Raw genomic sequence first — 19,270 nt, forward strand, 5'->3', positions numbered from 1 at the left:
TCAGCACAAACCTTCCTTGCTCCATAATATGACTAACAAGAGCGCACCCGGGTTCCAGCCACGCGCCCCTCATCTTGACATACGCCTTAACACCCGCATTCAATGCCGACTCCGACAAAAGCTGCTCAACAACATCGCGAAACGGCATATCTCCTGCTACATTCACACGCAAGGTCTCAGTCCCATCCCTACTTCTCATCTGCACACGCAGACGCGTAAGCAAGGGCGGTAAGATGAGTATCTCATCTTTACCCAATTTCTGCGCAGCCCTGGGCGTGACTTTGGCATGGCAAGGGCGGAATAATGAGGTTGTGTTTGTTGAGGGGGGTGGTGGGGAGGGGGAAGGAGGAGGTTGGCCTTGGTTTCTCCGGCTGCGATACCCAGGTGGAATGTTTGCGTGGGGGTCGCCGGATGGCATCATGTAGTATGGGCGTATTTCGTCTCGGGAGTCATGTTCGGAGGGGCTGGGAGAGATGTCGGAGTAGTGTGAGGGGCGTCTGGAAAAACGGCCTTGTCGGGGCTGAGGGGAGCGGTACTGTGGTTGGGGATGTTGACGCGGCGTATGGCGGTGCTGGCGAGGCGCGTCGTATGCATGTTGAGGGTGGTAAGTAGTTTGGTTTGGGGCTGAATAGCTTGGGTAGACGTATGCAGAGGGCATGGGCGTGCGGCGAGAGTAGTCGCGGCTGAAGGGAGATCCAAACATGTTGGCGATGGGTAGTTGTGGAGGGATGGTGAATGATAGATAGTGATAGTTTGGAGATGAAGAAAGATTGAATGTTTTAATGGGAGAAATGTTATGCTGACATTGGTACCCTGTAGTTGCCTTGCAAAGCATACAGCTTCCCTTCGCGTCATGTGTGGTTTGAGAGACGGGAGTATACATTTGTGTGACCAAACTCGGAATCGAGATACTCGTGATTGTCGCGCAAGCCGAATCCGCAAACACCACAGCGCGTGTCTGAGCATTAATTCAACACACATGCACACGTGCTATGCGCGTTTGAGCACTGCGCTTTCGCTTCTGTTGAACCAGAGGACGTAGCTATGCGATATGCGCGAACGCGTCTTGGGTGCAAATCGTGTACCGTTCGATCGGAGAATGCGATGGGCTTTTCTTGTCGCTCACTGGCATCAATTGAGTGTTGCTACATACCGCAAAGGACAAATGAAATCCATGACCTCAACACCGATCCTCTCGCGCCTGACTAAAGAGAGTTAACACCGTATCCTAACATCCTGTACTTCAGCAGAAAGATGAGCTGCCCCCGTCAAGAGGACGGCAGAATGTGTAGTAAAGCCAAACAAAGAGCGTGCTTATCCATACATGTGACAGACGTTTGACCGCTTGTTAGGCCATAGTTGGCTTGCGAAATGGTCCGTCTTGCCACGATGATGGCGCGTGCGCGTACTGCCCAGAGAACCAGCCACCTATACCTCGCCAGCCTTTGCGGCACCGCCCTTCTTCTTTTGCTCCACCTTGAGTAGCAATGCGCGGTTGATGTGCGGCAAAACACCTCCGAAGGCAATGGTAGCACGGATGAGTGTGTCGAGTTCCTCGTCACCTCTGATGGCGAGCTGGAGATGGCGTGGCGTGATGCGCTTGACCTTCAAGTCCTTGGCAGCGTTGCCTGCGAGTTCGAGAACTTCGGCGGTCAGGTATTCGAGAACGGCGGTCAGGTAGATGCTGGCTTTGGCGCCGATGCGCGTCTTCTGTCGCGTGAGGTTTCGGAGATGGCGCTTTATGCGACCGCAAGGGAACTGTGGTGAAGACGGCACGTTAGCGCGTGGTTTCTTTGTGCTGCACGCGAAGCATTGCGCGGGGTGCAATGGTGATGACGCGTATTGGGCAGCTACTCACTTGAAGGCCGGCTTTGGCGGAGTGCGACTTGGGAGTCTTGACTTGCGCATCGCCCTTTCCTCCTGTCTTGCCACCTGTCTTTCCTGCGCATCCTGTTAGCTCTCGAGGCCTTTCGGAGCGCGACGCAAAGTCAGCGCGTACCTTTACCACCGCCAGCCATCTCGGGTGATTTATTTGGGCTAAATGTCGGTGTCGATGGGATCAATAAAGATGCGCGACCGTGATGCCGGGGGTTCGAAGCGGATTCGAGGTGGTGGTGTTTGGCGAGAGGTGGGGTGAATGTGGTCAGGTCTTGCTGGGAAGAGGTTCTACTGTTGTGACAAGGTTACGTTCTTGTACCAATCGGGAAGGCTCCACTTGGCATGTACAAGGTAAGGCACCAGTCCAGTCCCCGACCGTGCGACGGCATGCATGAAGATCGTCTGTAATACTGTGAGTTACCAGTTACTATGATCTAATGTTTTTGTCGCATTTTCGATGCCTCATGGAATGCTGGACGGTAAGGTGGTGGGGGCGGGTGCACCAGACGTAGCTTTGTCGTTGCCACCCAACGAGGGTGCCGAGGAATAGGTGCCGAGTATGATGTCCGAGTGACTGATTCTTGAACCTAAAAGTGAGACATGATGAAAATTGAACATATTACCGCTCTTGGCCGCCTAGTCACGGTCGTGCGCTCAGGCAAAGCGGCGGCTTTTCGACCACAAGATCTGGAAGTGACAGTATGTACGATGATACAGGATGTGGAGAATGCTTGAGAGATATTAAATCTGTGATAAATATCAGTAAAATGTCGCAGAATCCGAAGTGTGATCCGGAAGCACGGCGCCATGCGGGGCGGCAGTGATCGATTACGGCTCTGAGATGACCATCCAATGGCCTAACCAGAGTGTACACGATTCGCTTGAATGTTTGAAAAGGATAATCTATCAGGCGACACTGGCTCGGTCGACTGGCAGCAAGTGCTGTTGCCGACAGGATAGGGAGGCAGTGACGTAGCAAGAGTGAAGACGGAAAAGATGACGGTTGAGAAGACAAGACGGAGGAATTACTTACAGTGAAGGTATCATAGGCCAGATCACTACCCAGTGGCTGCTCGTCAGTACTGATGGTGAGTTTGATAAGAACATGAGCTCATCGCTTGTACGTATGGCTTCCAAGGTTGGAAGCGATATGAAATTCCAGCCCACCTCCGCGCAAAGGCTGTGAGTCTGAGTCCTATCCCAACATACTGTTGTCAGTATGGGTAAGCGTAAGACAGTTTCAAGTGTGCACCGCAAAAGTGGTTGGAGTAGCAAAGTGATGAACCGGCGCTCACTGCTCCCGCATCCAGTCGTGATGGCCCGTGCGTCAAGGTCCCGCCCTAGCGCTACGTCTGCATGGCTCCCTCCCCTGTGCGACAACATGTGTAGATGCTGCCGCAGCCGTGACGAGACCAGCTACTGCGCGTGCGCATAATCCCCACTGCCCGTCTTTTTACTGCCTCAATCACTATCCGCGTCTCTGCCACTGTCCGGTGCCCCAGGGTCCGAGCTCTGGAGCCAGATTCCGACACGTCGACCGCGCTGTTGCCGACCCCCGACGCCGCATGCCAACCCGCACTGGACGCTCTCTACGCACCAACGATCGCCGCGACGACGCTCTAGCATACCTCTGTCATGGCCTGGCAGTCGCCCTCGGCCATGAACGGCGGCGGTGCCAACGGAGGGGGTGACGGCAATGCGCCCGCCGGCACAGAGTACACATTGCAGGGTATGCGCTTCCCCTGGACATGCCGTAGAGCTGGCGGGGAGACTGGCAGGCTGACCCCCTCACAGGTGTGATGCGATTTCTACAGCTGGAATGGCACAACCACGAGCGTGCACGGAATGCCTGGGACATTGAGCGCGCCGAGATGAAGGCCAAGATTGCAAAACAGGAGGGCGAGGTGCGGAGTGCGAAGAAGCTCAACGACCAGCTGAACAAGCACATTCGCATGCTGGAACAGGCCCTCACTAACGAGAGGAAGAAGAAGAGCGAGGCAGCAGGAGGTGACGCCGAGGCCATAACAGACGACAAGGATGACCCCAAGGGCAAGAAGAGTGGCAGGAACTCGACGAAGCGTGCGTATACTTTGCTGCCAGTTTACACTTCGGACGCTTACTAACTCGGTGAAGCTCAAAACAAGAAACACAACTCCTTCCTCGACGTTGACTCAGAGTTCCTCGACCGTGCAGAGGCCGACCGCGAGAATCTACGAGAGAAGTCGAAGCTCTACCTCACGAAATGCGTCGAAGAGATCACGTACCTCCTTACACCACCCCCGCAAGCCCCGCAACAACAGCAGAACATGCAGCCCCTCGCAAACGGCAACGGCTACATGAACCATGGCGAGGCCTCGATGGAAGATATCTACCTCCAGCAACATCGCCAGAGGCTGCAGTCGCAGCTTCCAACCATGCCAGGCACATCGATGCCTACCCACCAGCCTCCCAACGTACCAGTCCCGTCCGAATTACAGAGCTTGGCCAACCAGCACCAAATCCACCACGCACCGCAGATGGCACGAGAGCCTTCACAGCAACAACCACTTCCGTCCAACGCTGCCATGGCTCAAGAGCTTCTCGCTGGACATCAACGCCAGGTCCAGAACCAGCAGCACTTTTCCTCCGTGCCCGAAGAGCAGGTTGAAAAGGTCACTCATGCTTTCGACAACGAAGGCCGTCAAATACCGATACGTGGAGATGACGCGTCGGATGCAAGCCAGGCTGCCAACCAAGACAAGGATACAGATGATTGGATCTTCGACCCGGCATCGGAGACAGCTCAGGATGGCCCACCAAGGCGGCCAGACACCGAGGAGTTTCCATCAGCGGATAGCATCCCAGCAAAATCACCACCACGACCAGTCAAGAGGGCCAGCAAAGACCATGTTAGGCGATTGAGCAACGACCAGAAAGCACAGCAAGCCGTAGCTCAGTCAGCAGCAAAGAACGACCCGCAAAGTTTCAAAGTTCGATTCGCACTCCGTGGTCACCTTGATGTCGTGCGGTCAGTTATTTTCACCGGGGGTGGCAGTCCCAGTGAACCCGAGATCTGTACCGCAGGAGACGATGGCATGATCAAGAGATGGATGATTCCCGCAAGTTACGCAAACCAGCACAGCATGAACAATGATCTCGACATCCAGCCGTTCTGGTCACATCGAGGACATGAAGGCACTGTGACATCATTGGCAGCCTGCCCCGCTTCTGCTCATTTCGCTACGGGCGGAAGAGTCTCTGGCGATGGCTGGATATTCTCTGGTGGTCAAGACGCTACGATCCGCGTATGGGAACGAGGCCGAGTCGATCCCAAGGCCACCCTGGAAGGGCACACAGATGCTGTCTGGACTGTGTGCGTTCTTCCGACCAACTGTGCTAATCTCTTTGGCGCGGATAGTAGCAAGTATGGAGGACCGGACCGCGTCATACTTGCTTCCGGGTCTGCTGACGGCACTATCAAAATCTGGGCTGTAAGTGCACCGCCTCAGCTGGTCTCACCGCAGACGGGATCTCGACGTGGTGTTGGTGGTAGCCGAAGACATTCCGTCACATCTGGCTCGCATCACCCATCCTCACCGCAGCCCAGCATTGCTACTACGACACCATTCCATCACACGTTGATACATACTATCGAGCGCGACACGCATCCTTCACCTACTTGTATCAGCCCGCTGTCACCCACTGGAGAGAACTTTGTTGTCTCATTCTCCGACGCATCTATATTGGTGTACGACACGAGGACCGGTGAGGAATTGATTGGTATGGCTAGCAATGAGTCATATGACGGCACTCCAGCGACTGGTATTACATCAGTCGTGACAAGTTCCCAATACCTTGAAGGCTCGTCACAAGAGGCGGGTCGCGGTGGTCCTGACGAGGAAGGTATACACGGCCCGACGGGATCTGCCAATGGCGGTCTCGAAGGGGTTGTAATCAGTGGGCACGAAGACCATCTCATCCGGTTCTTTGATGCCAACTCAGGTACGTTTTGCAATATCAAGAAATACATCCTCGCTAATCAAGAACAGGACAATGTACATACAGTATGCTTGCACACCCTGCAGCTATTTCTTCGTTGTCGCTCAGCAAAGACGGCCGGGAAGCCGTCTCCGCTGGCCACGACGCTTCCATTCGTTTTTGGTCCCTTGACAAGCGCATCTGCACACAGGAGATCACCGCGCATCGTATCATGCGTGGCGAAGGTGTGTGCAGCGTAGTTTGGAGTCAGGACGGTCGCCTTGTCGTCTCAGCAGGTGGCGACGGCATAGTGAAGGTATTTGCAAGGTAGTATCCTGCAGAGCCACCAACTACGACTTCTCCTCGCATTTCTGAGCCTCCGTTTCGCATGAACTATTGGCATTTTTAGCTGGACATACCCCTGGATTTTGATCGAAATGGGAAAGGGAAAGCATGATTGATGGGTATTCTGATGGTGGGATGGTAATTTTTCGTTACTTCTCAACGCGCCTTTGGTAGACAGGCATTCGCTGGCGCCGTGTGTTATGTTGACTCCGCTGCCTTGTATTATACTATTGGGATGATCGGGCTCAGCGGGAGACACGCAAGAGCCAGCAAGTCAGTAATCCGACTTTCTCTAAAATCTGGCGGCGTGATCATGTGCGCTCTGCCTGAACGCATGACCTGAGTCCAATGCCTACCTAGGTACCTAGTAGACACTGGAATGTAGCCGTGACGTATTGATGTCCTGGCCGCGGGGGATCTGTGCACAGAGGGCCCCCGTAATCTGGGCAGGCGCGAACATGGATGCCTAAGCTGAGCTCTGAGCTGAAGCACGCTTCGTTCGACCCCCACCATTTGCGATCGCTTGGAATGCTGCGTCTTCTCTTTCGCGCGCGTTGATTGTTTACCCTGGTGTCATTAGACACGCGTGGACATGTCTGGTATAATCGGTGCTGTATGTTCCTGCCATTTCTAAGCGCGTCAACAGGCTCCGGGAAACTTCCCAGGTTTATGGTACCAAGCTAATGCACCTACTACCACCATAGCTCGTCGCTCTGCCCCAGAGCATCCAGTCTGCAAAAGAACTTTACGACTTGCGCCTCAAGTACAAAGATGCCTCGGTTCTCATTACCGCGATATACTCCGAGTCCATGGTCATTGCAGCGTCATTGTCCCAAGTCCAAAGCCTCCTACAACATGACGCGCTACGGGAGAAGCCCCAGCTGCTCGAGACCTTCGATCGTGCGCTTACGGGGTGTCGAGTTGTATACGGGTGCCTAGAAGAGGAGGTACGGGACTTGAGAGTGAAGGCGGAGAACGACAACCTGAAGTTCAAAGACAAAGCGAAGTTTGTGTTCAAGGAAGAGACCTTCAAAGAGCTGCTCACCCAGATCCGTGGCCAGCAGTCAGCGCTCAGTTTGCTGATACAAGGATTGCAGATGGAGTCAATTGCGGATATCAAGAAGCTGGTTGAGGATAACAGTGTGACACTCGATCAGGTTGTAAAGCGGTCGAGGACTCTACGGCAGTCGCACCCGAGACTGAAGGTACCGGAGTCGCTGTTTGATCAGAAGAGTCTGAACGACAGCGAGGCCGATGTAGAGTCCATTGCGAAAGCTACGGAGTTTACTTTCGATGATGAGGTCGTCAACTCGAAAGCGTATCGTAGGGCTATGGCAATAGCTATGTCTACTTCACGCCACGAGATCGATGCGTCTGAGGAAACAGGAACTGCGGTACCAGAAGACAGTTCGATCGCTCTCGAGACGACGCCTCCCAGTGTACTGAAGTCGGAAACAGAGAGAGGACCATCCCCTCAGGCCACAACGACAAATGAACACGCAGATTTGTTCGATACCCTTGAGCGCGACATACTCTCCTTTATGCCGCAAACCTCGTCCACGACACTTTGCTTGACTCCCAACCACACAGGGTCTAAGAGTCCTTCTTCGCTACCAAATAATCCTTATGGCTCATTGACTCCGGCGCCGCTGCGATCATTTAGTGGAGACAGCGGAACGGGAGTTCCAGAAGCTGCGCCTCCGTTGCCTCCTCGCCGCCCAAGTGAGCAGCATGTCGCAACGCCCCGGATGCGCTCAGTATCTTCTGATGATAGCATTTTTTCCTCCATCGCACCATCGATTTTATCAAAAGCGTCCACGGGATCGTCTTACACCGTGTACGAAACTCCACCGTTAAGCCCCAATTCGACCGGCATACCTTCGCGAAAGCCCCTGCCCTTCATGCATAAGCCATCTTACAACGCTCAAGGTAACACCGCGCGTGGTATGGACGAAGTTGCAGCAGCTGGGGCATCGTTACCCTTGTACAATGTCGAAATGCACAGTATCTGGATGGAGCTGGCCGAAGCCGAGAGGAAGTTTATTGATCGCATAATGAGACTGAAGCGAATGTTCTACGATAACATCATAAAGCAATGGCCAGTCCTTGAGAAGCATATGGATGCTATCCTTATCGGCGAGCAACTTGCGACACTTCATCAGCAGTATCTGCTCCAGGCGATGGACCGTGATCTCGCTGGCAGTACTAACGCCCTCTGCAATCCATACATGATCGATATTTGGGTAGACAAGAGTCAACAACTATATCGAGAATACTGTCGCAAGATGCCGCATGCGGCCTCCTCACTAAGAACGACACAGAACTTGGACCCGAAATTCACACCTTTCGTCAACACACTTGGTCTGAGTATCGCTTATTTTGGCAAGAGCTGGCAAGATTATTTGGAGCTTCCTCAGGTACAGATGCAGAGTTATATCGACAATCTGCAGAGGCTTGTCAGCATCGCGGACTCCCTCAATGACCCGATAGCAAACCAGGAGGCTATGCGTTTACGACGTGCTCTACAGGCCGTCACTTGGCTGAAAACATCCATTTCAACCTTACTAGATGAAGCTCAGGCTCGTGAAGATGTACAGAATCTCCAGAGGCGTATCCGCACAGATGCACTAACGTTTGCGCAACTACGCCTGCATGAGCCGGCCCGTCGCGTTATTCATCAAGGCGGTATGGCAATGAAGTTCAAGAGCCAGGGACCTTGGGTTCCAGTACACGCCATGTTGCTCGATAATTACTTCATATGGGGCAAAGCTAAGAAGAGCAAAGGCGATGAGGTTCTGATAACGGACCCACCTATCGCGGTCGCCGACATGGATCTGTCCCTTCCCACAGACGCATACCAGTTTCAGAAGGCTACCATGCTCGACCAGATAGCAAGGGGCTCAGTCGTGTAAGTCTGGTGTCTACCCATGACGTTGCTGAGCTGACTGATCACTAGATACATCATCACAATCAACAACAAAGCCCAGCCAGGCAAACCCAGTCTGCTAGGCCTGTACGGCTTCCCGGAAAGGAGAGACTGGTTTGATCATTTCACTGCAGCTGGGACTAAGTTTCAGAGGTGAATTACGTCGTTGTTCTGGGCTCTCAGATACTTGGTCATGGCTCAGGGCCGTTCGCGGCCATTGAGGGGATAGACCTCATGATCGATCCGCTGTCGGTAATGGTCACTGTCGCTGGTGCACTTATAGTGTGGTATAGGATAACAAGTCCGAACTACGCCTGCCTGTTGATCAGCAGGCTCACTCGAGGGTTGAGTTGTCGTGCCGACCCCGCTCACTTAGGCAATATCCCGCGGACTCTCGACGTGAGTCACTGTCGCTGGTGCATGCACAGAGTGGTATAGTCGAACAAACCTGACGCAGGCTTTATCTGGTGACCAGAAGACTCCCCCGAGGGCGTAGCCGTTCGTACTGACCCCGCACACAAGGGCAATACTGAACGGACTCTCGACGAGCTACAGCACTCAGTTCTGGCGCTTCACTACACCGTACACGACAACCACTTTGCCTTATAAGCCGTGCTCCAACCGTCCCCCGCCACACACACCTGGCGCCCTTTCTGGCCATATACACCAATTGCGAACATGTCAGATATGCAAGAAGACGAGCCTATTGACGCGCGCCATCCTCCTATCCCGGACGGGCTCTCTCCAGATAGCGTCGTCGGAATCATCACAGTTCACGACCCCAAAGCTTTCCACGCAAACCACAACACAGCCTATAGGAAGTCGCGTTTGAGGTCTCCACGAGCCGGCGGCGAGTGGTCCTTAGACGGCTGCCATGTCTTTCTTCATCTCGTCCAAGGTCAACCCTGCTACACCATAGGCCTGTCCAACATCGAGAGCCCGCAGCCTCCGGCTTGCGATGTGTACCTCCCTGACGATGGGGCCGACCTGCTCCTGTTCGGAATCGTACCGGTTTGGAAGAACGGCAGCTGGCGATTGCAGTCCGCTTCTGAGACTATCACGGAGGTGAACGGTGCGCCCATTCAATTCAGCGATCCGCATGCACAAAACCAGTTCCCACAAGCGATCTATCTGCGGCAGAACTTAGTCAACCACGTCTTCGTCAACGGCTTGCGAGTCGACATCTTCATGTTAAAGGCAGTACGAGAACTCTACGCGATGGAAACAGCATTCTTGCCGTCAGAGCTGCATCCCCACCTACAAGACGTCACTCATCGCCCCGAAGCTTGGGCGCGAACTCGCTATCTGCCGCTCTCTGAACAAGTCTCCGCGAACACCTGCCGGGTTCTCGAACGCTTTACAGGCAAGATCGAGACAGCGAAATTCTTCCGCCGTGCGGGAAACCGCCGCGAACTTCGGGATGCTGAGTTTCTCAAGTTCGGCAAGGCTAAAGTCGATGTATCTGTCGTTCGTTACTTGCAGTCGGTCGACATCAACGCCATCCCCGCTATTATTACCGAGACGCATGAGGGCTTCAAGACATACGCCGCTCTCGACGAGGATATCAAGAAGCAACATCCGCGCGTGCGCTTCACAATCGCTTCAAAGCTCTTGCGACGTCTGTTCTCAGCCCTCGCCTTCTTACATTTCCACAAGATCGTTCACGGAAAAGTCACCAAAGAGGGTGTCTTACTTCGCCTAGGGGACTACAAGCCCGAAGCTGTGCTCTTAGTCGACTATACACGGGCAACGTCGTTTCCTGCTGGCATGCCTGAACCTCTGGAGAATATGATCGAGGACGGTCGCGCCGCGATGGAGATTGTCGAGAACTGCTGCGATATCTGGCAACTGCGGAAGGCACCACCGAAAGATGCCTTCGGCGAAGCCTTCATGGCGAAGAAGACCGAGGTTGCTCGCCAAGAATCCGCTCTCATGGAGCGCGTCGTTGCCGACTTCTTCGGACCGAAAGGCAAATCGCGAGAGTCTGAGAAGGGCAAGAAGATGCTCAACTTGGTGCAAAAGAAGCGAGACGACTGGCATTCTGCTCGAAACGCTCAGATCCACAATGCGACCCGCCGTGAGGTAGGGCTATGCCGCTCTGATATGATCAAAAAGATGGAGCATGAGTGGTCACTCCTGCATCCATTTCCAAAGATCGGCGAAGAGCAGCATATGATATTGACTCTGGGGCATCCATACCTAGACGGCCTGGCTACGAAACTTTACCACAATCAATGGGACCTGCCGCCGCGGGATGTGTGCACCGAGATCCAACAACTTGCCGGCGAGGTGGAAGAACCCTGGCAGACCTTCGCAGTCAAGCGAACAGTGCCATTGACACAGGTCGAGGGTGGCTTCGAAGAGCGTTGCTTCCTGCACTGGCTAGCGAGCTGTTGCGAAGCCTACCCAGAGTGGCGTCACGCGATTGTTGAGGAGTATGAGCGCCTCGTCGCACCCCAGCACGGAGTAATTGTGTTTGCAGATATCAAGAAGCTTCGCGGTGCTCTTGTGGGTCTAGGTACCATGCCGGAGGTCCTACACGCCACATTCACGCGTTTGACCAGTGAGATCAAGACCCAGCCTACTACAAACATCGAAGAGGTGCACAAGGTCTCGTATCACCTGCCCTCACGAATGTTCAATCTGACCCAACTACATCGCCTGGCAACTCCTGGCCGCCTTGTCGCCTGTATCAATGAGGGCGACACAGATTGTCATGACTGGGTAGAGGTACGCGGAGAGCCCAAGCTAGAGGGTCATTACATTACCCTGTCCTTGTTGTCGGACTTTGCAAAGCAACTAGGACTGATAGCCGAGCACTATCGTCAGACGCAAGACTTCCCTCCGTATGATCCAGCAGACTTCAGCCGGGTCATACAGCGCGTCGTCCTTGCTCACACTGGTCTTCTTCCCTGGGCATCTGTCACTCGCAAGGGCGCCCAGTTCAACTTCCACGCACCCGCGATTGCCCACGACTACGAGAGTGCTGGGGCGTTTCTATCTACTTATTTTGGCGGTATGAAGATGTTGCCCACGATGCCACACGGTAGTGAAATCTATGAGCGCCCTGGTCACTGGTCAAACTTCAAGACTGGAAGGGAAATCGACGAGGCAATGGAAGTGGACAAGCGGCCTATTCTGCCTGCGAAGGGTCAGTTGAAAAAGTCGGCATCGCAATCGGTGAAGTCGCTTCAGGTTTTGTCGCCGCATGTTGATCGTGCTCGCCTCTCTCAGACGCTGGAGACTCGCAAGCGTGCTCGTGCTAGGGCTCGACCTCTAGGTAAACGCGATGCAGACAACGAAGTGTCGGGCACAGCCATGCAGGCCGCGAAGCGTCCACATCTTCTTCCCAGTGTCCACGACTCAAGTCAGCACAGTACACCACCAGCGGAAGAGCCCCGGCCTACTAGCTCGTTGACGGACCGTGATCTAGACAAAACGATTGCAACCCTAGAACGCCAGTTCTCATCTGGTGAACCGCTCCCTCAAATCTCACACGTGCCAGACACGTCGTTCTTCACACGAAACAACGGAGTAAACACCAACGTCCTTTCCAGCCCGCCTGCTATCTCAGCAATTGAACAGGGAACATTCACTGTCGTATCCAACGACGAAGCCGACCTGGACGATGACTACAAGCAAGCAGAGGAGTGGCTGAAGCACATGGAGGAAGACGATGCGCCTCGAGATTCGGGTATCTTCGGTCTCAATTTCCACCACACCTTCCGTCAGCAGGGTGATGGACTGGATGCTGAAGGAGACGAGTCAGGTGATGAAGATGGTGGTGGAGCGACGCCGGTTGCCAGTGACAAGGCGAAACAGAAGGACTCGCCGACACCCAAGCTCAAAGACAACAGCGCGTTTGCAGCCGGCTTGAATGCGATGGCGCCAATGCGAGGTATGAGCAATGCACAGGCAGTATCTCAATCCTTTCCTATGTTCCAATCGGCGCCCAAGCAGAGCAGTCCTCCTTACGCTCGACCAGCTTTCCTGGCTACCCTCCGTGCCGAGTCTGGAGCTCATCGTCGCAACGATATTTCCATTTCGGATCTCGCCAACGTGAGTTTCAGGGTTGATCCTGCGCGCTCAGATCCTCCACCACCGGCAAAGGGTGTGATGGGATCTGAGCAATCGCCGCCGCCGTCAGCCCAGCCACAACGTGTTGATGAATCGTTTGGATCTGACGTTTCTGTTCCGAACTGGAGGATGACGGGAGAGTGCAAGGACAGTGAGGAAGAAGAGGAAGAAGATGGAGATCTGAAAGACATTCAACCAGGAGAGCGGCTTAGTCAGGGTGATTCACCAGCCATGCAACCGGGAGAGCCTTCTAGTCAGAATGAGCCGCCAGCCACGGGAGCAGGAGTTCACGTTAATCAAGACGAAGATCTGCCAGCCACGCAACCAAGACGAGATAACTCCGGTCAGTACGACGCTCTACAAGATGCACAACCGGGAGAGTCGGTCGTTCTGCATGGACTGCCAGACACCCACCCAGGAGGTCAGGTCAATAGCCCAGGACAGCGTCCCGATCAGGGCGATGATCCATGGAGCCAGCCGCCAGTAGGATGGGATGGTCGGAGTCCCTACTCGTCGTTCTATCCACCACCATGGAAACGATAGGTTGACAACCGGACAGCAGAAGGAGGACATGGGTACATAAGTTCACGGCAAGAGGGTAGCGATTACATGTAGGATACAGAGGTCATAGTTAGCATCATGTGTTCGAGCGGCAACTCGATACATGTCAATTGGCCTCATGAAGGTATGATGGAATGATGGTAGATACCCAGGGTGTAGTGCAATACGATAAAACTCAAGTTTTCTTCTTATGTTGTCGTGACGTGTCGCGTGCTCTTGACATGTCAGGCTAGGTGGTGTTCGAGAGCTCGATCCTGTAGACCCTGACTAGTCAGGTATCGAGAGGCCTTGTGCGGTTTTTTATTATTTGTCATCGTCTGTAGTCATGCGACCAAGGGTGTCGTTGACGAATGGTATAGCGATCGCGCGATGCGTGGGTAGTGCTTGTAGCAGCGTTACGGAAGATAGTCTACACAGTTAGCAGCACATCGTTGTACGTTCCGAGCTGTCGCGACAACCCCATCTCCACGACATCACGCCAATGCACCCAATGACTTTGAACATGTATGATTGATCTTGTCAGGAATCTTGATTGAAGAAAAGTGCCATTGTTATATGGACTTTCAGGACATCAACATTCACACCGTCGCACCCAGCCCGAACAAGTTGCCGTTGTGTATGGGAAAGACTGTGCATGTGTGTCTCCCCAAAGATAACTGAATTGTTCTCGAATCTGCTTCCGTGCCCGGTATAATATTGCGCCTGAGGTGATCCATCAACTACCATTGCCTTATTTTTCGACCGCTTTCATTCCCGTTCTCGCCAAAAAATGCGTGTGTCGGAGAAGCTTATATCGAAGAAGGGTACAGCATGACGCGGACGGAGGCACCGAAGGACTTGGGAGGCAGGTTGTTCTTGAACTTGGCGCGGACGACGCCGGAGTTGCCGTGGGGGCGGGTGACCTTGCCCTGTTGTTTGGGTTAGCTTTCTTGTCTTTTTTGGTGGAATACGGGCGGTGGGATGGGAATTCGTACCCAGATGACACGGATCTTGGAGCCTTGGATCGCCCGTTGTGCGCGGTAGACGTAGGCTACCCTCTTGCCAGCGTCTGTCGTCGGTACGTTAGCTATCAAAATTCGAGCGTCGGGGGGCACACGCGGAGCGCGGAGACGTACACCACTGAGCTGCCTTGACATCGTCGACGCCCTCAAGCTTGAGCAGAGAGGTTCCGGGGTTGGTGTTCCTCTGCGGTCATCGTCAGAAGGGGAGCGTCAATACGCGAATTCGGTGCGCACAAACCTTGCCGCGCTGGTAGCTGATGTGCTTGCCCTTGACGTAAAGGCGGTGGGACTTGTTGTCGGCAGACATGGCGAATTTTTTGGGCGGCCTCGGGGGGGTGAAGGGGACGTCTGGGTCGGGGTTGATGCTGTCGTTAGTACAGAGAAGTCGTCGTTGCCAAAGAGAAAGACGAATTGCTTCATGTCCAGTGGGGCGTTCTCGCTTACTAGCGCCACACCAGCCACAGCTTGTGTGGCGTCACGCTGCCGTTGCCTCGCCGCAGGCAGTCGCGAAGAACACCAACACTACAATCTTGGAATATGGGGTTTGGGATGAATGAGTCTACCGAGTATCAATTGGGTGTCATGGATGCACATTGAGGTTTTGATAGCAAAGACGCTGCGTTGCACGCAGGTCGGAATATGGATGTGTCTGCACTTCCTCACTGGCATCATCACCATTCTTTGACAGTAGAAGCAGTCAGACGACTGGCAATACCTTTGGACGAAATGCGCTCGAATTCACGTCTTCAACATGGCCACAGTATGTAGGGTCGTGGTGAAGGCACAACTCCTCCCGACGTTCCGCGGCAACGCTTATGCTCGTCCCAGCCCCCTCTTGCTCGTTCGGGCTTTCTCTTGCAGCGGATGTGTAAGCATGGCGGTTCACTATCAGTCTAGCAATCCGCCTGGGCATGTTCCATCGTCTGACTGACCAGCCTTCGCGTGTCGCACGTCGCCCTGAGGACCATGCGTCATCGGTCCGGCCAGGCCAGGTGTGGTTCACTCATCATGTCACGGCCTGGGAGAACCCAAATAGCCAACGGCAAAATTCTCACGTCGCCATCACGTCTCCCGCGCTCACACGTCACGTACAGTCCATTGTTGGGAAGCCAGCATGCCAACATGGCTGCAAGTCTTCCATTGCGACGCGCCCCACCAGGCTGCTAGCTTACCAGTGCTGGCCGCTCGGTATACTCAAAGAGGGGCCGGAGGATTTGACAGACCCAAGTACCAGCCCGCGACACTGAGACGGCCAATGCTTGTGTACACTCTAATAGAATTTACACATCGTCCGGACTCGGGCAACCTCGCAGCGGGGTAGCCGTCCACGAGCTGGGCGTGCCTCGCGCGCTGTGACGGTTGTGAGACGCGACCACGGTCTTGGGACACACTTATAGAATGAGAAACAAAGTTTAAGAGCCTCAAAGTCTATCCCTTCCCAGCCGAGCGTGGACGAAGCCGTTCCACGCGCAATGCATGGCGATGGTGGGGTTGTCCGCGAATCCCTAGGTACGGCTTTAGCAAGGTCTCCTCCGGCGGGCTTCAAGGGTTTTGACTGGTGCCGGAGAAGCTTTGCAAGACGTGCGGCCGCTTAGTGATGCTTGAGGAATGACCTAGTTATTTATCGATGCCTTTTTAAAGACGTCAGTCCGCGCCGTGTGTTTCTGTGAAGCATTCTGTCTGAGAGTCTGAGACCCTATCACCGGCGTTCGAGCGGCAAATTAAAGCTAACCAACGTCACCACCACGCGAAACCGCTAGAGCAGCTCCGATAACCCCACTACATAGGACTTTTCCTCACACATCCACGTCCTATCCGTAGCTTCCGCCCTTACTTCGAGATCTCTTGTGTTACCCTATTGCCCTCACCCACTGCAGCCCTTAATTGAGCTGTAACCTTGCGCCCGCTCCTCCCCCAAAGCGTTTACATCACACATCAACACAATGGCGGACACAGTTATCCAGCCCAAGCATGAGGAGGTCAATGCCGGGTAGGTCGCCCTCACCGCCCCTGATCGATCTTATACAGCCTTTTACGAGCCGTCTGAATATGTCATCAATTTATCCGGCCGTTGTTTTCTGCTCAAGCGCCTCGCGCTCCTCGGCGGAGGGGTTGGTCGATGCGCGAAACCGATCAAGGCCTTTAGCATTTTGAACACCACAGCTAACCAGATCTCGCGATAGAAACATGGAGCTCAAGGACAACACCATCATCGTTGTTTTGGGCGCCTCCGGTGACCTAGCGAAGAAAAAGACCGTACGTAAAGAAGCAAGCATGCGAGCAAACATCAGACTAACGCCATACCAGTTCCCAGCCCTCTTCGGCCTCGTAGGTTGCACGATACAGATCGACATGCGCATTCTCTGACCACCAGCACAGCACCGAAACAACTTCCTCCCAAAGAACATCCACATCGTCGGATATGCACGCACAAAGATGGACCGCGAGGAGTACCTCAAGCGCGTCAAGTCGTACATCAAGACCCCCACAAAAGAACTGGAGAAGCAGTTGGACGAATTCTGCGAGTTCTGCTCGTACGTCTCTGGCCAGTACGACCAGGACGAATCCTTCGTCGGACTTGAGAAGCACATGCAGGAGATCGAGAAGGGCCGCAAGGAGAACAACAGGATATTCTACATGGCTCTCCCTCCCAGCGTCTTCATCACAGTCTCCCAGCACCTGAAGCGCAACTGCTACCCCAAGAACGGCATTTCTCGCGTCATCGTAAGTCGCTCTTGTGCATCTCTCTGAACACACGCAGCTAACCGCTGTCGCACAGGTCGAGAAGCCATTCGGTAAGGACCTCCCAAGTTCAAGAGAGCTACAGAAAGCGTTGGCTCCCGACTGGACCGAAGATGAGCTTTACCGAATTGACCACTACCTGGGTAAGGAGATGGTCAAGAACATCCTCATTCTCCGATTCGGTAACGAGTTCTTCGGCGCAACCTGGAACAGGAACCACATCGACAACGTTCAGATCACCTTCAAGGAGCCTTTCGGAACCGAAGGCCGTGGAGGTTACTTTGACGAGTTTGGCATCATCCGTGATGTTATGCAGAACCGTAAGCGAAGACTGGTAGCTGGAATGAGATTTGACTAACGATTGCAGATTTGCTCCAAGTTCTTACCCTCCTCGCTATGGAGCGCCCCATCTCCTTCTCGGCCGAAGACATCCGCGACGAAAAGGTCCGCGTCCTCCGTGGTATGGCCTCGATCGAGCCCAAGAACGTTATAATCGGACAGTACGGAAAGTCACTGGACGGTCAAAAGCCAGGCTACAAGGAGGACGACACAGTCCCCAAGGACTCGCGATGCCCCACTTTCGCGTCCATGGTTGCCTACATCAAGAACGAGCGATGGGACGGCGTGCCCTTCATCCTGAAGGCAGGAAAGGCCCTGAACGAGCAGAAGACGGAGGTCCGCATCCAGTTCAAGGATGTCACCTCTGGCATCTTCAAGGATATCCCGCGAAACGAGCTCGTTATCCGTGTGCAGCCCAACGAGAGTGTTTACATTAAGATGAACTCCAAGCTGCCCGGTCTCAGCATGCAGACTGTCGTCACAGAACTCGACCTTACCTACAGACGGCGATTCTCCGACCTGAAGATCCCCGAGGCGTACGAGTCGCTCATTCTTGATGCGCTGAAGGGCGACCACTCCAACTTCGTTCGTGACGACGAGCTCGACGCTAGCTGGAGGATCTTCACACCTCTTCTCCACTACCTTGATGACAACAAGGAGATTATTCCTATGGAGTACCCATATGGTTCGTAGTAGGCGGAGAACACAAGCGAATACTGGCTAACTATTATCAGGCTCCCGCGGCCCTGCCGTATTGGATGACTTCACTTCTTCTTACGGATACAAGTTCAGCGACGCAGCAGGTAGGACCTCACCTCTGCAGGACATTGAACCAAAAGACTAACTCGATTCTAGGATACCAGTGGCCCATGAACGAGCAGAAGTTGTAGATGGTGACTACACTTAGAAAGCGCCTCGGGTGAGGTCTGCTCGGGGTGACGAAGAATACATTTTTGGGAGGGTTGAGCAGCTTAGGTGCACTCAAGCCAATAGATAATGAATACAACGGCATGTGCATGTCGTACAACTCTTAGTTATGCATGTGTGATGGTGAATAGGCCGCTGCTGATCACTTTGTTCCGGGCAGCATATTGGACTTCCGAAAGCGGAGGTTGGTAAGCTAGGTATGCTTGGTGGGGTCCAGGGCCAGAGCGGGATGGCATCATCGGCGTTATGAGAAATTTTTGAGAGGCGTCGCGTCAGACGACATCGATTGAGTCAATTGTAGGTGTCACTGTAGGCAAAATTAGACGCAACCAGTCATCAAGTACTCGCAAAAAGTGGGGAGCATCTCCTATGCGTGTGTTGTTGCTGTCTGTTGCAGCCGCCAGTCATACTTTGCCGCAACATCCTAAAACCTGCCTTGCGATTACCCTGTGATTCGTTGAGCATTTTGCAGTTTGGTAGCTGTAGTCAAGAGTCACTGCGTATTAATAGTCTAGAT

General features: G+C 53.8%; 5 protein-coding genes across 5 annotated transcripts; 3 read left to right on the forward strand and 2 right to left on the reverse strand.

The window, feature by feature from the left end:
* Positions 1–1,428: 1,428 nt before the first annotated feature.
* Positions 1,429–2,018, reverse strand: HTZ1 (histone H2A.Z; the record flags this gene model as incomplete). The annotated part of the gene is made up of 3 exons (XM_049403638.1): positions 1,429–1,758; positions 1,859–1,941; positions 2,000–2,018. 3 exons carry the CDS (start codon positions 2,016–2,018, stop codon positions 1,429–1,431), a joined length of 432 nt encoding a protein of 143 aa, XP_049250567.1.
* Positions 2,019–3,513: 1,495 nt separating this feature from the next.
* Positions 3,514–9,263, forward strand: J4E88_010042 (uncharacterized protein; the record flags this gene model as incomplete). Its single annotated transcript, XM_049403639.1, has 7 exons — positions 3,514–3,607; positions 3,673–3,957; positions 4,012–5,348; positions 5,514–5,859; positions 5,943–6,151; positions 6,885–9,088; positions 9,137–9,263. 7 exons carry the CDS (start codon positions 3,514–3,516, stop codon positions 9,261–9,263), a joined length of 4,602 nt encoding a protein of 1,533 aa, XP_049250568.1.
* A 521-nt stretch (positions 9,264–9,784) lies between these two features.
* On the forward strand, positions 9,785–13,726 carry J4E88_010043 (uncharacterized protein; the record flags this gene model as incomplete). The annotated part of the gene is made up of 1 exon (XM_049403640.1): positions 9,785–13,726. The coding sequence occupies one exon, from the start codon at positions 9,785–9,787 to the stop codon at positions 13,724–13,726; it is 3,942 nt and encodes a 1,313-aa protein (XP_049250569.1).
* An 806-nt stretch (positions 13,727–14,532) lies between these two features.
* RPL33B (60S ribosomal protein L33B) lies at positions 14,533–15,052 on the reverse strand (the record flags this gene model as incomplete). Its single annotated transcript, XM_049403641.1, has 4 exons — positions 14,533–14,652; positions 14,719–14,792; positions 14,860–14,929; positions 14,984–15,052. 4 exons carry the CDS (start codon positions 15,050–15,052, stop codon positions 14,533–14,535), a joined length of 333 nt encoding a protein of 110 aa, XP_049250570.1.
* A 1,636-nt stretch (positions 15,053–16,688) lies between these two features.
* Positions 16,689–18,716, forward strand: J4E88_010045 (uncharacterized protein; the record flags this gene model as incomplete). Its single annotated transcript, XM_049403642.1, has 8 exons — positions 16,689–16,735; positions 16,929–17,001; positions 17,053–17,073; positions 17,125–17,469; positions 17,525–17,807; positions 17,855–18,511; positions 18,561–18,629; positions 18,682–18,716. 8 exons carry the CDS (start codon positions 16,689–16,691, stop codon positions 18,714–18,716), a joined length of 1,530 nt encoding a protein of 509 aa, XP_049250571.1.
* Between the last annotated feature and the right edge of the window lie 554 nt (positions 18,717–19,270).

Source organism: Alternaria novae-zelandiae, assembly GCF_023758075.1.
Source record: "Alternaria novae-zelandiae strain BMP 2774 chromosome Unknown scaffold_28, whole genome shotgun sequence".
Classification (NCBI taxonomy): domain Eukaryota; kingdom Fungi; phylum Ascomycota; class Dothideomycetes; order Pleosporales; family Pleosporaceae; genus Alternaria; species Alternaria novae-zelandiae.